Raw genomic sequence first — 12,337 nt, forward strand, 5'->3', positions numbered from 1 at the left:
TTTGCTCACATCAGTGAAAGAAGATGGAAAAGATTGGTCATCCCTTAAACACTGCCATTCTGTGGGCTGACAAAGGTGTCACACCTGGATCTGAGGTTAAACCTGGCCTAAGAGCCTCTGGGGTGTTTGTGTTCTGAGGGGATTGGCATCAGCCAATGTCCCAGAAACTCTGGAGTTTATTAGGGGCTTCCAAAGTGCTTTTTATGTTTTCTTTTAGGAAAACATGTCAAGATTTCTACTTAGAAGTAAATTACTATAAAATGTGTCTGGACTCATTCAAAGAATTGAAATCTGGGTGCTACTGGGTGATACATATACATTAAATAAACCACTTGACACTACAACAGAATCAAGTTTTTGAAAGAATACKCTTAGAAAAGTCTGGATATGTTTTTAAAATTGCAATAACACATTTTGTTTGGTTTTCTAACAAAAGACCCCAGTGTTAGGGATATGTTTAATAGCTGTCCTTAGGTACCTGCCTAAACTTAGTCCCTTAGAAATTCTAATGTCAAGAAAAAGTGAAGTCATACAGGAGTGGGAGGCCATTGCATGGTARCGAAAGTATTTCAAATATGGAATAACATTTTGTTCATGTGTGATTTGTTTGTATATATGTATCTGTTACTTTTTAAGCAAAATCGAATCCAGTATGCTGGTGTTTTCCTGTAGCTGATTTAATAAGCCATGTGTGTAAAGCCAGGTTTTCTTTCCTCTCTGCAGTGCCCCCATGCCCTACCTCATTGGAATCCACCTAAGTTTGATGGAGGTAAGTCTCTCTCACCATTTCTGAAACTATATATAGTGCTGTGATTCAGAGCCAAATTCTGCAGGCAATTACCCATTCATTCATATGCTTAAAAATGAAATAATCCTTTTAATTCGGGAGGGCTGGGGGAATTGAGTGGAGCATACATGATAATGTTGAATCTTCAGGAGCTTTATTTGCTCCCCCGTGCTCCTTGGGCAGACTTCCCGTTCACAGCTCGGCGGTGACAAGCTCACGTCGTGCTCCCCTCCCCACCCTGGGGCTCCATTTAATCAGTTCAGTGCCTTGGTTGGACTCAGTCACAAAGGCAGACTCGATATTAAACCACAATGTTGACAGTTACAGTTCTCTTTTAGGTTTTTGCAGACAGATTGTAATTTTTTTAATGTTCAGAAGATCTGAAAAGAAGGAACTTGCTGTTAATGTTAACACAAAGCTGGCAGAGAACCAGCCCTCACAGAAAGCTTCTCCTATAAACAATTCCCAGTAATTCATGTGACTTTTTAAAAACTCTAAAAGTGGAAATAGCACATTTGCTTTTGCTTCCARTGAAACAGTCGATGACTTTCCTCAAAAGTATCTGGGAGACAACAAAAGATACTGCCTTAGGTGCCGATGAAAATCCTGATCCTTACTGCTTGTGCCCTTCCCAAGGAGTGCTCTGGAGGGAAGGGAGGGAAGGGCTGTTCCTGCCCAGGGAGCTGTGCCTTTTTGGGGCAGGGCTGGAGAGCTGGGACTGCTCATGCCCCTGGATCTGTGTCTCTGCTTTAATCCTGTGCTTGGAAATGGAGCCTTCATGTTCAGGATACAGAACAGTTTACAAAGCATCACCTAAAGGAATGTGTGCTACTAGAATAATTGTTGTTTTGTCCATAAAAATGTGGAATTCCTCTAGAAAATGTGGAATAATCTCTGGAAATATTGATCAAGTATTGTTTCACTAGGGCAAATGGGTGTAATGTTGCCCTGTGTGTTTGTGTGTGCTGTGGAATGTCCCCCTTTTGCCAGCATTAATGGGATGTAATTTTACAGGTGAGTTTATTCACGAGAAGATAGATTGCATGTGCAGGATGTCTTTTTTCTTCTCCTTCCCATCCTGGGTACAGATGATTTTTTTATGCCCTTTATACTGCTAAATCAAGTAAAGAATTGCCRTACAATGTGTTTGTGAATAACCAATTAATTTAAAAGTCAACACRTACATTTGTTTGCACATCATGTGCTTGTGCTCAAGGGGCTTCTAATAATCACCCTTGGATACTGCATAGGCAGGAATGAGGGAATATCTGGGAAGGAATGTATTTTTCATATTGATGGAAAAACTTTCTGCCCCATATTGGTCCCAGGCAATCATTGGTGTGGTTATTGTGGTATTTGTAAAAGACAGAAGAGAGCTGGTAGAGGATGGGATAATATCTCCATGCACACACTTGTCAGCTTTCACAGACATTTGTGCTCACCACGAGCTGTGTGCTTGGCCTGGGAATGGATACAGAAAAATTAATAATTCCACCTTGGAGTTGCTTTGTGTGATGTCTCACTCCTGCATTGCTCTTTAAATCCATTGCTTCTTCCTTTGTCTCCATGTTTCAAACTGCAGGGCTCTGTAGGCCTTCCAAACTCCATCTGTAAAAACTCAAAAAAAGGAGTTGTTCTTGGAGAAGCCAATTTTCATCATTTTAGTAACTTGTGAAAAAATCTGTTTAGTACTAAATCCAGTCTGGCTTTTGAATAGCCGGAGATTCTGGAACACAGACACGCTTTGGCAGAGTACAGTTATTCAAAGTGCCTTATCAAATAAATTAAATAAATAAACCAAACTGTTTTCTCTGCTCTTATGGATAAAATGAATGCAGASAGAACTGCATCTTGCAGCTAACTCTGCTTTTTCTATTGACAAATAGCATGAAATCTCACGGTGGCTGCTGGATTTGTCTGGTGGCAACTGCTGCAGAATTTCTGTGCCCTGGGCAAGGGAGAGGTGGCATTTGTCACAAGAGCTGGACAGTTCCCAGGGTACCTCTTCACCTGTTTGTGATGCTGAATGCTCCCTCTCTTTGTCTCTTCCTTCATGTAAAGCTGTGTTTGATTTGTTAGAACAACATCATAGTTGCAGCAGCAATTCTTTTATTCRTGATCTGGCAGTTATGTTACCTTTTCCATATCGAAATAATTTTATAAACTAGAACTACAAACTACTGTCATTRTTCCTTTTCTCTAAACGCTGCAGTTTCAGCAAATAGGACTTTGCAAGTGTTCTGGTGTCAGGATAAGGGATCATTCCCCAGCCTGGCACTGCAGCTGAGGCAGGTGGACCCTTCCCCTGGTGTGGAGCCCTGGGGTGCTGCAGGTAAATCTGAGCTCAGGCTCGGTCCCAGCAGCTCCCACACTTGGATTTATCCTCCTTGTGCAAACATTGGCAGCCTAATCTTGCCCAGAGAAAGCTGTGGTGTGAAGGCGAGAARGGATTTGGAATATAGGAAAAAATTAATTTTCTACCTCTGGTCTTGTTTCTGTGGGTTTTGCTGTCCCAGTGCTGGAATGGGCCTCTGGAAGAAGCAGAAGTGTTGGTGATTTCAAACAAAATGCAGCCTCTCTCAGCTCGACAGATTTTTTCTGAACTGTTTGGTACCTTAAAGTTAGTTTGCAGTTTCCCGTGTTCCACAGGGGCTCTGTAGAAGGAACAGTTATTTTAATGGAAAATGACAAATTTTTCTTATGATTAAAATATCAAGCCTATCCATTGACTGTTAAATCTAATTTGCTGTGACTGAAATGTTCTCCAGTGAGATAAGATAATCTCCTGTTATAGGTCAGAGGGCTCCAACTGATTTATGGGGGAAAACCTTGGWAGAAAATACAGAGCTGTGTTTTGTGCTCTTATTTTTCAGCTTTTCTATCATCACCTAGTTAGTCATTCTTTATAAGATTTCCATTTAGCAATCCATAAAGTGACTTCAAAGAAGGCTAAAAGTTTATAAGCTGTTGGATAAGCAAGGCTGCAGCTATCGCATGAATAATGGAACATGCTTACGGAACTAATTGAATTCATATTAGATGAAGATAAGTACTTAGTAGTGATAAATAATGAGATAGGAAAATGAAACTCTATCAGAAGAACACACCCCTTTGATAATGTTGTTTTCTGCCTGTGCACTGTAGGCTGTTTTAGGCTTCAAATGATATGAAATTGCCCTTTGTGTTGCAAGCTGTGTCCAACTTAGCTGCAACCTTTTAGTTTTGTCAGAGGAAAGGAGTGTTTCTGCAGGAAGGTTATCAGTGTGATGGTGCTGATGGAGGGGGAATGCCCTTGACCTGGGGGATCCCTGCTGGAATTCAGGCACATGTGGTTTTGATTGACTCTTGGGGATGCTTGTTCTGGGCTCTGGGATGTGGAGCTCTGGCAGCCGACTCCAGTGTGCCCAGATCCACTCAGAACATCTACCCTTCTGCTCTATTTGGGGCACAAACCCAGCACTGAGACTTAGAATTAGTGATTCGGAAAATATTGTATGTTTTTATTAATATTCCACATATTCAAGGACATTTTACAATTTTAGAATTGTAATTCCTGCAAGATTATGCAGGATTAATTTGTGTGTGATACTGCACGTTGCATTTCAGAATGCTTTTCTAACCTTCTTCCTAAGGAAAGAGGACAGTTGTGTATATCATAAAAGCTGTATGAGCAGATTTTGCTTCAACCTGGTGTCAGTAAAGATGTYGATGTGAGGAAAGGAAGGTTCCCTGGAACTGCTGTTGTGTGATGCATGGGAGGACACAGTGGTTGGTAACGTCTCCTTGTGCAGCCAGGGGAGTGGAACTCAGGGCCCTCTGAACCCCACACACCCACTTGGGGARCACTTTTTGGCACATTCCCCTGCTCTGCTTCAGGGTGAGGATGCTGTGTTTGGGATCCAGTGTGAGCAAAGCCCAATTAGTGTGCACTGAGTGAGCTAACGAGCCCTGAGCACGGGTTCTGTGAGCCAAGGCTCAGGCCTGACCCTGCCATGGGGCTCCCCTTCCCCACAACACACCCTGAGAATTCATTGACCACTGGCATCTGCCACTGGTAGTGTTAATTGTTAATTATATTTTTGATTGGGGTGAGAAGCAGTAATTAGCGTTTCCCACCCATTTATACTTAGTAAATCAATGCCTTTTCTACTTGGACCTGAAGAAGTGCAGCTTTTCCATAGGATTTTAATGATGGGTTATAGATTAACTTAAACCCCTAAATGCAGTTTAGCCACTCACAAATATTACCAGTATGGCTATACATGGTTTCAGGAACATTGATAAAAATGCCCTTAAAAATAGGGCAGATTGTTGTGGGATTGTCTTTTATCCAGTTTTCAGAAAAATGGCAATAAGAGCTGTGTGTTGATAAGGGATTGTGGGGCTGTGTCTGCGGTGAGTTTTCAGAAGGCCAAGCAATAGCGAGCAGCGTTCCCCCGAAGCAGAGGTTGTCGTGTGTGCCCGGTGCTGTTTGTCACTCAGCTGGCAGCAGCTGCCTGTGCTCAGGATCTGGAGAATCACCTGCAGAGGCTCAGGGTGCCCGGAAGGGTGGGAGATGTGTAGGATGTACAGAGCCCACCTGCTGTGCCCGGATCAAAGGCCCCGGGGTCAGGGGGCACATCCCGCTTAAGCAGAGCTGTCTGCTGAATAGCCATTTCAGATTGTAAATCTGGCCGTGATTTCATTAAGTCCTTCTGGCTGCTGTTGGGGCATGAAATAATAAAATTTTATATCCGCTGCCTTTCCTCCTTCTGGCAGCCAGATTGACACATTGTTGTCTGCAGCGTTGTGGTGTTTTCCTTTCGAAAATAAATGGAAACTATTAATTCAGTAGAGACAARTCATTAAGCAAATGGATTTTAGACTTGTTGTGAATCATACTTCCTTAACAGTTTCAAACTTAATGCACAGGCTAGCTAGAATGTTAGTTTTTGTAAGGAGTTTTGCATTTCCAAAAGAATCGGTAAAAGTATGTTACCTTTTTACTGTTACAACCTTTTTCAGTATGTTGATCACATTTGTATCTGGTTATAAAACCTCACGATCAACTYGGTTTATGTTTTGGCAGCAATTTAACCATGAAGTTACACAAACCTGGTTTGTGGGAGGAAAAGCAGGGGGTGCTTGTATTTGATGGTTATGGAGGTGTTTTGTTTKGTTTGGTTTTATTTTGTTTTAAATTGAACTTTTCAACAAAATTGTTCACCTGAAGGAAGTTTAACTTGTGATTCTTTTATGGCAGAAAATGYAAAACCTGCCAACTGCAGCCAGTGATGATAAAATACCATTTAGTGTAAACTGGTGTTATTGTGAGGGATGRATATTGTTTCTAGGGTGTGATAGGAGTGAGATGGAGGGGTATTCTATTAGAATATGGTTTCTGTGTTTTTGTGAACTTGCACATAAAACATTTAAGTGATTCAAGTGTTTGGCTGCCTGTRAGCGGGGCAGGCACCCAGCCTGTGCTTATTTACGGACCTGGTGTTTAAGGCCCCCCGGAGTTTGTTTGAAAAGTTAAGAGATTTTCACAGTAAAGGTGCCATTTCTGAAATTTAAAGTGCTCTTTTCACCAGGAGATAAGTTCTCTCTGATTAACTCAGTAATTCTTACTAAGCCATGTTTATAGAGGCCATAAACAATGGGTTCAGTGTGCTTGTTAAACCAGCTTTCCATACCTCTCCACTCTTTTAAAAAGAGACATTTAAAATAAAAGGCAGGTGTAGATGTTAGTTTGATTTAGATGGATTTTAGGTGATTAATTATGGCTACAAGTAATTGGGCAAGGATGGTTAAGAAAGGTTTGCAGGGGTAAGATGTTATGCACATTTTCACTGAGTCTCTCCTTCTGACTCAGTACATCACTGCTCTGTAGGAAAATGAGATAAGSAAACTGTAATGTTCATGTTTCCTCTTGGTCTTTGCTTAGCCACATTTTTTTTTCAGCAAAATATCAACTTACTGAATACAGTCCAGTCTGCTGCACAGGTATCACTTGTAAAATTTTGTTTAACTCTTCAGGAAGTTGTGAAATAAGGATTGAGACTGTGTGTGGCTTGTGGCTGTCCCTTCCCATTTCCAGAAAATTATGACAACACACAAACTGTACTTGTGAAAAATGATCTACATGTTGTTGTGATTCATAGAATCTGATGGGATTTAATGTGAGAATTGCAGTTGAATGATGGGAATTTTTACTCAAATTCCAGCAAGAGAGTAAATAGTTATTGTGTCTCGGCTGGGCTGATTAGGTGCCAGGTTTAGTGAAAGAAGCATGTGATTATTTAACAAAAGCCCTTATGACTGTCTCATAATCCTTTATCAAAGATGATAGTGACAGGAGAGATGATAAAACCAGCTAAGGATTAACATGAACTGGTCATTTYTGTAGAATGGGCCACAATTGGACCATCAAAAAATGATGGTTTTGAAWGCATTGAAAGACAGATGCTATCAATCAAGTTAGTCTCCAGTGTGTTTTATTAAATGTGAGTGTTGATCTCAGGGGAAATCCACTGCCTTTGTACAGATATTGTGAAGTTTTACAGTGAGGTTGAGCTCTTGGTGGTGTAAAGGTACAGCCCAGCAGAGTTAAACATCAGCTCCCTTTCAGATGCCATAATTTCTGGCCAGATGGGGGGTGATCACATTGAGCAGCATTGACARTCCCTGCACCACCAGAGTGTCCTTYTGTGCTATCCTCCCTGGCTGAGCCCTGCTGGGCACAGACCTGTCCTGTTCTACAGAAAACCCCAAATTTTGGTGAAGTAGGGGAGGCACAGATCCATTCCAGAGTTACACAAACAGCCCTGGCACATTCACCACGCGTGTGCTGCATCTCTGGAGAAGGGTTCATTCCCTCTGTCTTGTCCTGCCAGTGCTCAGTCTGACAAGCTTCTGGCTTTGGTTAAGTGCCTTGCAAGACCTTTTTGTTGGAGTTTTTTAGAGTCCTCTGAGTATAAGTGAGATTTTTAATTTTCTGAAACAGGAAGGAGCAAATCAGTTTGTCTGGTGCTTCCGGACTCCTAGAAGGAGCAAGGCTCCTGGATTGCTTTAGAGTTTATCAGATGCAGCCAACGGGGTGACCTTTGGTTCCTGAAAGGCAAAGTACCTGGTTTGTTGGGCAGTGCTGGTGCTTTTTATATGGAAAGCATTAAATGTAATATTCTTCTATTTAAGTTAAAGAAATGTCTCATGAAGACCTAAACTTAAATGTCTACAAAGTAGATTTTATGGTTGTTGGGTTTTTTTTTCATCCCTGAGTACACAGCAGTTTGCTTTATAGACAGAGGACTGAGCCTTGAAAACCGAGGGTAATTATTTAGCTGCCTAAGGCTCAACTTTGCCATTGTTTTAGGACTTTAGTTCCTTTCTTTTAAAGGAAACAATTCCCTCCACCCCACAAAACCTTAATTAAAAATTGAGTATGTTTTTGTTCACCTTCCTGCTCAGTAATTTTCATTTGGTCCTGTGTGGAGGTAGGTAGGTACTTAAACATTTATTTACAGTGTCGCTGGGAAATTTCCTCAATTACCATATTCTATAATTCCAGTTTTTTCTGATTTTGAATTTTCAAAGCGTTATTTGAAGAGATTAAACCTGTGTGATTAGTCAGTAAAAAAAAAAAAAAAAGATTCAACTCTCCTGTTAGTGGAAGACGTGTTAAGTCTTTAAATCCTGCTCTGTTTGGTATCAGTGACTCATTTAGTGTTGTTTAAGCAGTTATTTAAATGAATTTCTAAATACAAAAAGATAATGCTTGAAATCCTGACTTGTCTAGAAGCTGTTAAATGTGCAAACAGGACAAACATGAATAGAGGTGCTTGAAATAAATCTTTGCTTGAATAATCACAGACTCTCTGGTTTGACAARTTTCAGTGTGCTTGATGTTAAGAACTTCCCTCTGCCAATTGAAGGTTAATTTTTTAGCATTGTAAATGAATAAATAAAACAAATGATGACAGGAAGTCAAGAATGTTGATTGTTTTTAAAAAGGTTGAGGTTCTGTAATGCCATGTTTTTCTGCCGTCACTTGCATCTTCTATGCATAAAATGTAATTCCTCATATTTACATTTTCCTTTTTGTTTTCCTGAATTTGCTCCCATATAGAAAGTAAGAAGCATGGCCCTGGAAGATGTGGTGATTCTTAATGTGGACACCAACACACTGGAAACCCCTTTTGATGACCTTCAGAGCCTTCCCAATGATGTGGTATGTATGGATGATTTATCCAAGGGTTCCATTGCCTGGCAGCMATTCCTGCCTGCTGTGTGCCTGAGGGGTCTCACTGGGAACTCTTCTTGTTAGCACTGAGCTGCTTTACCTCAGTGCTTTCTGTGCCAAAGTGTCCAGGAATGTTTGAACATTTGCAGACATGCATTGAAGCCTCCTAGTGAAAATCAGCTAATGCTCACATGAGGTAGAAATCTTGCATCTTTAGTTAACTTTTGTTTCCAAATTAAATGGTGTGGGGTTTTTTTTTTCCTGTGACTACTTCCAGGTGAGCTTTAAAGAATTTTGTGCATTTTATATCCTGAGATATGATATGATATGAAATGGATGCTTCACATTCACTTCAATCACTGCTAGAATTCAGGCCTTATTTTCTTTCTCRTTCACCCTTTTGATTGGTAAATGATTTCATTTTTTTAATAACTTGATAGTWATGGTGTATAAATACATGACATTTAATGTATGACATTAAAGACAAAGACATCCCACTTGCTGCTGCAATCACCTCCACTAAAGGAGCTGAGAGGGGAGAGCAGAGGAGTGAGAGTGTCAGGAGCTGCTTTTAAGGCAGAGAATGAATGTTTAGGAGAACATGGCAGGGAAAGATCTGGATTTCCTTTGCTATTTGGAAATACTGCGCTGMCAATCAGATCTGAACATTTTTATGTACAGTTGAGAAATAAAATTGATATGCAGGGAGCTCAATATAAGCTGGTGTGTGAGGAGAAGCTGCAGTAACAGTGAACGCCCCGTGCCTCCTGCTGTGCCACCCCAGCATTCCAAGGGGATCCATCCTTCAAAAACAGGGAGCTGGGGAGGAAAGGGCCATCTTGAATGTGAACATTTCAGCTTTAGTTCAAGCGTTCAGTCTGTAAAAGTAGATTCCATGGTTTTTTCTGGCTTTATATAGTTTTTCATTTTGATTTCACTCCCAGCATCCAAATCTGCCAGCTGGTCACTGCTCGTGCCATTATCCACAACCCGTCAGTGACAGCCCTGTAAATTTSATGGAATTATGTAAGAAATGGCTGGATACAGTGGGCACAGGGCCTCAAACATGTATATGATTTGTCAACAATCAAGTATTATATTAGATTTTATGAGACTTCATTAAAGGAGCTGTTGTGGGCACACTGTAGAACATCAGAAGAGACTTCTCCAATAAACACAGAACTTCAAGCTTTGGAATGTAATAAATTTTAAGAGACTTCCTTCCTTTCATTATTTACTTTTACTTCACTTTTATAACAGTAGAGAGTTGTGTTTTATTAGTTCAAATTTCTTGATTCAGTTTTCCACAGGTCTRTTTAAAAGCTCCATTTTATCTCAGAGGATGTTGAGAGCAGAGCAGAGGAAGTGCTGCCAGCAAATTCAATTAACTGGCAGGGCTCACCAGTAGCGTACGTGGGGTATTTTTTTTCACAACTGCTATATAAATACAGCTGGGATTAATATTTTTCACAACAAAGCTTTAAGTTGAGTCGTGTTGCGTTGTGTAATTAATGTTTGGGCTGAGGGTTTATGTGGCATTTAGCTSTGTTGCATTGTTGCAGTTACCTGGATGATGCAGTTCCCCCTCCAGGTCTCTCCCTTCACACGGTTCCAGAGTTGGCTTTGACCACTAGAGAGCAGCTGCTCTGCTGTGCAAGAATTGAATTTCTGTCAGTTCTTTCATGCATCATGTGTTTGGAACTGTAAGTGGATCAAGTTGTTCATCTCAGCAGGGAGACGCTAAAGCCAATCCATTATACTTTTCTTTTCTTTCTTTTTTTTCCTTTTTGCTTCCCTGGGAGATTTTGGGAGTGTCTCCCCACTGGTCTTAGTCTAAGTAGATGCATTTATGATCTGAGAAACTACAAATGTCTTCAAGAGTTTCTCAATCATAAATGCCTGTTATGTCAAACTACTCTGCCAGTTCTGCTACTTAATGTGAGCAGTGAGCAATTAATGCACTGCTGAATAGACAAAATTTACTTTGCTAAATTAAATCTATCTATATTCATCAGTGAGCAAAAACATCTTCTCTGTAGTGYGTTCACCATCAGGTAATTAACCCAGTGAAAAATTTCTGAGGCTGTTTCCCCCTCTCCTTGAACAGCTTTGTTAATCAAGTGAATGAAGTCTTGTGATAGCGAGTTGCTCTTGAGTTTCATGATAGTGATGCTACCTAAACCATCGATCCTTGGAAATTCAAAATGAATTATTCTTAATACTTAGGATCCAAACAAACATAGGACACAGTGAAAAGTCTTTCTAGGTAGAATTTGTGTCAGAGGAGCTGGATGCAATTCAGGCAGTTCCAGCAGTCATGTCAAGTTGTTCCTTTGCCCCAGTTTATCCCAGCAGTACCTGCTGGCTGTCAGGCTTCTGAATGGTAAGATCAGGTCCCTGGAAATCAAGGTTTGTACTACTGTGTTGCTGATTAACTATTTGAAATCTGAAAAGCTGCCCCTCCTTCACCTTCTGCTTCTGATGTGTTGCTGGAAATCTGGCAGCATGAGAGCACCCTGGGAAGTAACTTTCCTTTTAAAATAATCAATATTAAAAAARGAGATTTATTAAGGACTGTGATTACAATAAGTGCATCTGCTGCTGACAAGTCTCCTACACCACCGTCTGTGTTGTAACGAATAGCAAAGAGGGGGTAGTAATTTATTTYTTTTTAATGCAACCCGTATGGATTTTTCATGTATTTCCAAATAAGTGTCATCTTCTAGTCATGGTTGTAGTCAGAGCTCCACGTTACAAGGAGTAAAGCATAAGCTTGCTCTGTCAGCTCATGGTTGTTACTAAAGGAAGGCCTGGGTTTGTGTGCCAGGGGATGGCACAGAGCTGGGGCAGTGCACGTCCTGGGCTCTTGGTTCACCAGGAGCTCCTGCCAAAGCTCCATTCTCTAGCACAGGTAGGAAGCCAGGGCTGCTGCTTTGCACACAGGGCAATGAGCTGCTTCCAGGGCAGCCAGGAGTCCCAAACTGCAGCTCTGTAGTCAAACCATCCTCCTAAAGGTGAATCCATTTTTATTTCTTATGCTGTGTTTGCGATAGAACATTTCTTGCTTTATTCATGTTGACAACTGAAAAGCCTTGGACCTAATTAAAAGAATTTCCACTAGCACCTTTACTGAACCATTTCATTCTGCTGCATTGCACAGATTGCATTCTGAAACATGGTGAGAGTTGAAATTGGACCTTTAAACCTCAACTGCCAGAAGTATAAAAATCTTCTTTAAACACACTCTCRGGGTAGACTGCATGTATATGTGTCTGTTTGGCTAGAAATAATTCCCATTTTCAGTAGTCACAACTTGGGTTTTTTTTTAA

At 40.8% G+C, this 12,337-nt stretch overlaps 1 protein-coding gene across 6 annotated transcripts in view; it reads left to right on the forward strand.

The window, feature by feature from the left end:
* DENND1A (DENN domain containing 1A) overlaps positions 1-12,337 on the forward strand; it is a 149,248-nt gene that overhangs the window by 78,724 nt on the left and 58,187 nt on the right. For all 6 annotated transcript variants that reach the window (XM_057372924.1, XM_057372920.1, XM_057372921.1 and 3 more), the window contains exons 11-12: positions 724-769; positions 8,895-8,996. In XM_057372924.1, the coding sequence (XP_057228907.1) occupies positions 724-769; positions 8,895-8,996 (148 nt within the window). The remainder of the gene's footprint in view (positions 1-723; positions 770-8,894; positions 8,997-12,337) is intronic.

Source organism: Malurus melanocephalus, unplaced genomic scaffold (assembly GCF_030028575.1).
Source record: "Malurus melanocephalus ecotype Western Australia unplaced genomic scaffold, MMel_1.1 scaffold_181, whole genome shotgun sequence".
In the NCBI taxonomy this organism is placed as follows: Eukaryota; Metazoa; Chordata; class Aves; order Passeriformes; family Maluridae; genus Malurus; species Malurus melanocephalus.